The 8,441-nt window shown below is 35.6% G+C and overlaps 1 protein-coding gene across 1 annotated transcript; it reads left to right on the top strand.

Moving 5' to 3' along the window:
* Nucleotides 1–3,203: 3,203 nt before the first annotated feature.
* On the top strand, nucleotides 3,204–8,208 carry LOC136229258 (F-box only protein 6). The gene is made up of 2 exons (XM_066017913.1): nucleotides 3,204–3,642; nucleotides 6,729–8,208. The coding sequence occupies exons 1-2, from the start codon at nucleotides 3,494–3,496 to the stop codon at nucleotides 7,972–7,974; spliced, it is 1,395 nt and encodes a 464-aa protein (XP_065873985.1). The 5' UTR covers nucleotides 3,204–3,493; the 3' UTR covers nucleotides 7,975–8,208.
* Nucleotides 8,209–8,441: the final 233 nt, after the last annotated feature.

The following is an 8,441-nucleotide window of genomic DNA, read 5'->3' as shown; positions in this document are numbered from 1 at the left end:
GCAACACATACAGATATATATTGAAAGAGAGTTAGAGATTACTCAGCACGACTTATCCTAGTTCGGCCTCTCCGCCTACGTCCAGTCCCCAGAGTCCCTTCGGGATTTTTGAATCCAATACTAAGCTCTTTAAAGGTAGAGCACAAACCGTTTACAAGGCAGTTGAATATGCAAGAGTACCGTCCTCTATTCGTCTACTCAATTCCTACTAAGTGCTATAACCGAACACCTAGATTTCTCTACCACTGAGTATTTAAAACCGAGTACTCAGCACAACTCTCTCAATTCTACAATTGATACAAAATTATTCTTTTTCGGACAAAGAACACTTTAGATGATTACAAAAATCACTATAGCATTTACACAGATATGGAAGTTTGGTGTAAGATCTTTTTCTTGTTTTGGTGTGCTTTGTATGTATGCTTTTTGTTCTCTTGTATTTCGACAATCGGCAAAGGATCCAAGAAGTGTACTTGTCCTTTTATAGTTGAAACCTGTAGGCACAATCATTTGAATCCAGAATTATCCGTTGGATTCAAACGGCTCCTTTTGGCGACATGTTCTGGTCAGCTTCAGATTTGCAGGCCAATCCTATCGTCTGAATTCCACAGTCGTCAGGCTTGTCTTCTTCTCGCAGGTTTCGTCTTCTTGTGCTGGTTTGTCTTTTAGCTAACGAACAGTTGACCCATGCATCTCAAAACTGTATCCATGCATAATTCCAAGGCTTCTGAATTGGTGCAGACAGTTGTCGGATCTTGTCTTTTAGCAAACGGATCATTCACGCTGTCTTGAAGATTACTCAACTTGACTTTGATAGCCGTTGTCTTTGATTGTTGTCAACTCAGATACTGAGTTCCCTTTTACTCAGCTTCCATGGTCAGCTTCGTTCTGCAAGATATAGTTCTCAAGAAGACTTCTCTAATTTTGATATTGAGTTGCGTTCCACTCAGCTTCATTGATTAGCTTGATCTTTAAGCTTCTGTTCAGAAGATGATTTATCTTCTATTATGCTGAGTTGCACTTCACTCAGCTTGTGCTGTGTTCTCATGCTGACTTTGTCATGTCTTACTTTTTATTTCTATTTTCATTTATATTTATACTTAACATTGAACAAACATATTAATACAATTAAATCAAAGCACTTAAATTTAATTGCCCCTTAATCATGGATTATCTTAAATAATTTTGTCAAATCAAAATCATGTGGAAACGTGTTTCAACGTAACCAACCAATATAGTGTATGTCATTTAAATTAGTTTCTTACTTCTTTTGGTTACAAACCTTTTCTCTCTCTCTAAAAACAAGTAAAATAGGCAAAAGCGTGGAAAGTGGATGGTACGCAGTGGCATGTGTACCACAGGCGCCAAAGCTGACGCGTCTGGCGTATGTCACCTGTCCAAAAAATTGACATAAAGTCACAGTTCCGGATGCTCTCTTTTAGGCAAAATTTCTTTTCCATCCACTTTTATTGATTAAGTTTTCTTTTTAACCCCATAAAAATTAAATAATTAATACACTCTCTAATGATATGTTTTCTTAGATTGTTGTTCATCTTACACAGTAACAAAGAGTTGTTGCAATATATCCACGTGTATATTCAATAAATTTATTTATTAATTTATGAAAAAAATACTATTAGGTGAAATCTTTTAAAAAAACATAGATGGAATTTTGTAGTAATTTTTTCGTTAAGAATTCGTGATAATGTTTATTTCCATAAAATGGAAATGAAAGGTAATGGGTTCAACATTCAATTTCTCTCTCTCTATATATTTATTTATTTCTACTTCTTATATAGTTAGAAGGTATTTGGTGCGATCAACCCCAATTATTAAACTTAAGTATTTGTTATAAAAAAAATATTTTATATTTGAAATTTAAATATAAGACGACTTTGAATGAAAATTAATTAAAAAGAGTAAAAACGTAAAATATGAAAACAATAGAGGTAAAAAAGATACTATCAATATAAACCAATAAATGAATTCATTAAAGATGCTGCGTGGATAACATGCTATCAACATAAATCAATAAATGGATTTATTGAAAGTACCACGTGGGTTTCATACGATCAATTTGATAGCATGTTATCCCGACAACATATGTTATCCGGGTGGTACCTTTAATAACGATAGCATGTTATCCATGTGTGCCTTCAACAAATTCATTTATTAGTTTACCGAAAAAAATACAATTACATGAAATCTAAAAAAAAAAAAAAAAGTATAGATGAAATCTCAAAATTAAATTGTAGTAACTTTCTTTTTGTTGGTTAAGATTTCAACTTTTCAATAATGTTCATCTCTACAAAATTCACTGTTAAAAAACTAGACCGCCTAGGCCCTGGACGCTTAGGCCCCAAAATCGAGAATCCGTATCTATTTTTTCTTATCAGTTTCTTTGGACTTTTTTTGGCCCCCAGGCGATTTTCAGACGACTGGACTCTGCCTAGGCTACCTCGACGTCGCCTAAACGACGATGAACAAAAATATTTTTTATTATGAATTTATTTTTTGCTTTATTATAATTCGTTTTTGAGTTATTTTGATGATATTGTTGTTGAAATGTTGATGTTTGCACATTTTCAAAGATATATATTACAAATATACATAGTTTTTCAATATTAAATAATTTTATATTATTATTTTTAGAGAGTATATCACATATTTTATTTGAATTTATATAACAATTTATTGATTAACAAAATAAAAAATATAAAAATACAAATCCGATTAATCCCTAACTAATCTCCGATTAATCCTCAAAAACTATGTCCACTCGATTAACGTTTAACATTTTTTACAACCTTGACAAAGTTAGAAATGCAAGGTAATGAGTTAAACATTTAATTTCTCCAAAAATTTTAAAAAAATATTTATTCTACTAGGTATTTGGTGAAATTAACCTCAATTATTAAACTTAATTATTTGTTTTTTTATTTAGTATTTGAAATTTAAATATAGGAAAACTTTTGAATGAAAAAATAATTGAAAAGAGCAAAAACGTAAAATATGGAAACAATAGGGGTAAAAAAAGAAAGAAAAGTGAAAGTAAAAAAACAAGGACCAAGTTGCGTGCGGATTGGGAATAATAACAATTGTTAGAATGCCATATTCCACGTGGCTGAAACTGATTGGATAAATTGAACACAGAGAGAGAATGAAAGCAGCATAAGAGAGTGAGAGAACAGAGAGAGAAAAGAGAGAAAGGGACTTGGGCTGGCTTGGGTTTTTCTCTGGGTCTGGCCATGGGGGGGCTGAGCTGAGAGACTGAGGGAAGAAGAAGACGAGAACGGTTTGATAAAATGGAAATGGAGCTCTGATTGGATACGATTCTTCTCCTTCTGCTGTTTAATTTTCGTTTTTTTCAGTTTTTTGACAGTTTTGATTGGATACGATACGATTCCTCATTTTCTTTGATTTTGTGTGGCGCGGACGGAGGAGAAAGTACAATCCTCCTCTTCTTCTCCTCCTCCTGGTTTTTTTCCGGGGCATGGAAGAGCTGGCCATGCTCAGGCAGCTTATTGGTCAGCTTCAAGGCCTGTTGAATCTCTACGGTTCTCCTCATCCTTTTCACCTCCATCATCAGCCTTTTCTTGAACTCCACCACCACAACAACAACAGCAACAGCAACGATAACAGGTCCTTTGCCCATGGCTGTGTAGATCCTTATTTCATTTCTCGATTCTCATTACGCATGACCTAATCTGCAATTCACATGTTTTTTTTTATGTTTTGCTTCATTTCCTGGTTTTAGGTTTTCTGAGATCATGATTGCTCATTCTTTTTGGGAGTTGCGGTTACTTGATTAGTGATAATTCCGGTGGTTCAATCTATTTGTTATTTTGAGTTCGGTGAATTTGGTGACTCTTTTCTTGCCGTATTCTGCCACGCAATGCATTTTTTTTTTTTCCGAAAACAAGTTGTCTTTTCTAATTTTTATTTCCATTTTCTCTGATTGCGTTTAAGAATGATCTGATGAGATTATGGCATTGCCATTTATAGGTAGTTGTCATATGGATTTTCGTCTTGTTTTTAGTTCTTAAGCGAACTCAATTTTCAGTGTTTTTGGCGTTCTTTGGTGCCAACTTAATCAGGTAGCTTTCGTATCAAATTGTTGCGTCTATGATATTTCATCCTCTGGAATTAGATTCATGGTTGCGGTACCTGAGTTTATTTTTTAGTTTCTGTTGGCTCTCAAGAAAGCTTTTCTGGGGATTGATTTTTTAAATGTGTAGAAATTCAAACTTGTCTAGTACTTATTTTTTTCCTGTTTGTTCAATGAACTACCAAATTTGTTCTTCAGGTTTGCTGTTGGTAAGTGATGCTTATACTTCATAGCTTTTTGGTATAGTAAATATGAACATGTGTGTGATCTTAGATTTTGTAGTTTTGCTCTTGCTAGTTTCCTTATTTGTGAGGAATACATCCATGAACTTAAAGAAGAGGGTCATGTTTTGGTGATGACTGATGAGATCTTATGGCTCAATGAATTATTAGATCTTATAAGTGAGATTATTTTAATTCATTGAATACATTTTCTTCGTAGCCGGAACATGGAATTTTGCACTCTTCTCCCATATTTATCTGTAAGTAGCGTGGGCGCAGAGATGCCTGCAAAGTAGGTTTGTACCCAGTAGTCTCAGGCTACAATTAATAAATACTAATGCATTCTTCACTCTTTTGCCACATAGTATGTGTATGCATCTGCATTATGTCTGAGGCACAACTATTAGTACCATAGCTGGATAATAGGTTTACCATCCATTGAGCCTTCTAACTGGACTAGAGCTGCTATCTCTGTAATAATTCCATGGACTTCCATGTTCAGATTTGAAGTATGGATATTGACGCACTCACCTATAAACAGCTCCTTTGGCCACCACTGTTTTCGCAACTTTGTTGTTCTTAGGTTAAAACATTCAGAATTATTCTTATGAGAGTTTGTTAGCAACTTAGAATTTATAACATTGTTTGTGCAATTCTATGATTCTGGTAATATATGGCTACAGCTTGAACATGCGCATATGTATTGGGAAGTGGGAAGTTTGTTACTAGTACTAGGAATTAGCAATTTTTAAGTTTATTTACAACCTGTGTATCATTTTATTCCTTTGCAATAATTTTAAGTTAAAATTACTGCTTATGGCATAAATCAATGAGGCCATGTTTAAGGATCTATTTATTAATTCATTTCGTTCTAGAGAAATAAGGTTTTGAAGCAATCATACTGTATACAGCCATCTGTTCTCATTTGACCAGACCACTTTGAGTTCAAGCCTCAATGATGCTGTTCTGCCTAAGGTTGATTGGTCAAACACTTTCTTTTTTTTCCTAAACAGTCCAAAAAGATGGGCTTAGGGGATTGCTTGATAAAGTAATTCAGTACTTAAAGTCATTTTATTTAAAGTTCCAACAGAACACTCTCTGTCATATAATTTTGAAGTCTTTTTAACTTTTAAGTCATAATTTATATTCACTTACCTTTTGCCGAACACCCAGTCATAAAATTTGAGAAGTTCTTGTAAAAGGGCAACTTCCATATCACTGAATTTTTTTTACATTACTGTTACAAAGATATAAAAAACTATACAAATGAACATTATCATTAGATGAAAGTCGTTAATTAGAGAGGGTTCAAATGCTTTATTTTCAGTATGTACCACAATTTAACAGGTCCATTAGTGATAATATTCACTGCTTAAAACTTGATTCCTCATTTTGCAGCTCTTAGTTTTCAGTCTAGAAACAAATGATATATAAAGTTTTTTCTCCAGCTAAAAGAAGAAAAGGAAGCTGCTCTAGAATCATATGTTGTATGCATGAACCTTGTTTACCTTGCTCAAATGTTTAGTTGGTTCTAGAATTCTCTCTGATCTTATGTGTGCTTGGGAATTGAGTTGTTTCTGAAAATTATGGATGTCCCCGTGACAAATTATGCTGGTTACCTGACTTTGTTCTCTTACAGTTGTTGTTTTGTTTACGACCTGCAATAAACTTGGATCCTGAATTTCTTTTATTACAATCTGCAATTAAAAAGTACAATGATATCAGATATGGTAGATAATGTTGTTACTTTTGAATTTTTCTCTCTTATATTGTTCGAGCATATTGCAAACCCATAAATATGTGAATATGTGGCATGCCTATGGTATTTATACATGCTGTTTTTATTAGTGTGTGTGTGTATCTGCTAAGAATTCTTAACATTATCTATGCTTCCGTTCCTAGAGGACCATGCTTAGAGTGTGACCCCCTTTTCTTTTTCCTTTTATCATACAGTTCACATTTTCCATGGACGGGAAACTTCTTGGGGAAAATGAAAAAAATTGCTATTTGATTGTTTTTTAAAATTCTTATCATACCTCAGAGTCTTGGAGTAAAAACAAGAAGAGGGAGAACCAAACGTGCGCTTAATTTTATTTGCCAACTCAGTTTAATACTTACTATTATTATGTCTTCCCACATGCTTAATTGGACATCTTCAAGTTTCACAAAACCTATGGTTTTCTTCTTATTATTTATTTATCATGTTTATCTTTGTAGGTGGTTGCAAAAAATTTTGTGATCTATATTTAGGCTATATGATATATTTGCAACTTATTAAAGTCTAATATCATCTGATTATTGGGCTTCTGTATGTTCTGTTTCTTCGATAAATTATTTTCTGAACTGCAAGTATTTACTTCCACTTGGGGAATATAAGTTTCTTAGTTTTTTCTTAACAGATGGTGTGTCCTCGACACAAATGATGGTTCTGCAGATGATTACTGTGATCTTGTGATGGATGCTGGGAACTCTGGAAGTTTCAAGATGTTGGAACCTTCCAAGCCTCCACCCTCCAAGAAATCTAGGAAAGAGCGGAACCGCGGAAAATTACCTGGAACAACTGGTACAACTGAGGCTATGGATGAAGAAATTTGGAAAGAATTTCCAGAGGACCTTTTTGAAGCTGTCATTGCTAGACTTCCCATTGCCACATTTTTCCGTCTTCGAACTGTTTGCCAGAGATGGAATTCCTTGCTGAACTCGGAGAGCTTCTCTCAGCATTGTGCCGAAATTCCACAAACAAATCCCTGGTTTTACACCATTACTCATGAAAATATAAATTCTGGAGCCATGTATGATCCTTCCTTGAAGAAATGGCATCATCCCGCTATTTCTTCGCTGCCCAGTAAGAGGATTGTCTTGCCAGTTGCTTCAGCAGGGGGTTTGGTGTGCTTTATTGATATTGGCCACGTAAACTTCTACGTTTGCAACCCTCTGACTCAATCTTTCAAAGAGTTGCCTGCCAGGTCAGTGAAGGTCTGGTCACGGATTGCTGTAGGGATGACTCTTGATAGAAATGCAACCAATGGGGCGTACAAGATCCTATGGGTGTGCAGGGATGGTGAGTACGAGGTTTATGAGTCGCTGAAGAACTCTTGGACTCGACCGGGAGGCATGCCTTCTCATATTAAGCTTCCATTATCACTCAACTTCCGATCGCAACCAGTTTCCATTGATGACACGGTCTATTTCATGCGTTCGGACCCTGAAGGGATCGTGTCCTACAATATGGTTACTGGGGTGTGGAATCAATTTATAATACCAGCCCCACTCCATCTCAGTGACCACACACTTGCGGAGTGCAGCGGCCGGATCATGCTCGTGGGACTGCTTACAAAGAACGCAGCCACGTGCGTGTGTATATGGGAGCTGCAGAAGATGACGCTCTTGTGGAAGGAGGTTGACAGAATGCCAAACATATGGTGCTTGGAATTTTATGGGAAGCACGTCCGGATGACTTGCTTGGGCAACAAAGGCTTGCTCATGTTATCATTACGGTCCAGACAAATGAATCGACTAGTCACTTACAATGTGAGGAGCAGAGAATGGCTCAAGGTTCCGGGTTGTTTGGTGCCACATGGAAGGAAGCGGCAATGGATAGCTTGTGGTGCTGCATTCCATCCATGCCTTACTGCTATCGCTTGATTTCGAAGTCGTCTTCGTTCAATTTTTTGCAGCAGCTTCGTCTCCTGCTGCAATCCGTTGGCGCGGCATGTCTAGCGCTTTTCGGTTGGCGTGACATTGTCCAGCGCAATTTTCCTTTTTATGTTGTACAAACCTGTTAAAAAAATAACTCTGAATGGGACAGACAATATTTTAAAGTTATTGTTAGAATTCTGTATGATAATGAGCTGTTGTGTTTGCAGTAGAGTTGGTATCTGTTGAAGTTGTTGAATGCCAGAGTACTTTGCTAGGGAGCTAAAATTTAAAGAGGTCAGGAAATGAAAATATAATAATACATGTTTATAGAACTGTATTTTGATTTTGTACATATTTAGAACTTAAATATTAGGTTTGGTAATGGGGGTAGGTAATAATCATATCCATTAAGTCTTGTACTATTAGGGTCGGGTAATTTTCAATATCCATATTCATGGGGGTAAAGGATAGGG

The sequence above is a fragment of the Euphorbia lathyris genome, chromosome 5 (genome assembly GCF_963576675.1).
Source record: "Euphorbia lathyris chromosome 5, ddEupLath1.1, whole genome shotgun sequence".
Taxonomy (NCBI): domain Eukaryota; kingdom Viridiplantae; phylum Streptophyta; class Magnoliopsida; order Malpighiales; family Euphorbiaceae; genus Euphorbia; species Euphorbia lathyris.
Note: the sequence above shows the minus strand (reverse complement) of the source record. Positions and strands in the feature narration are given on the sequence as shown.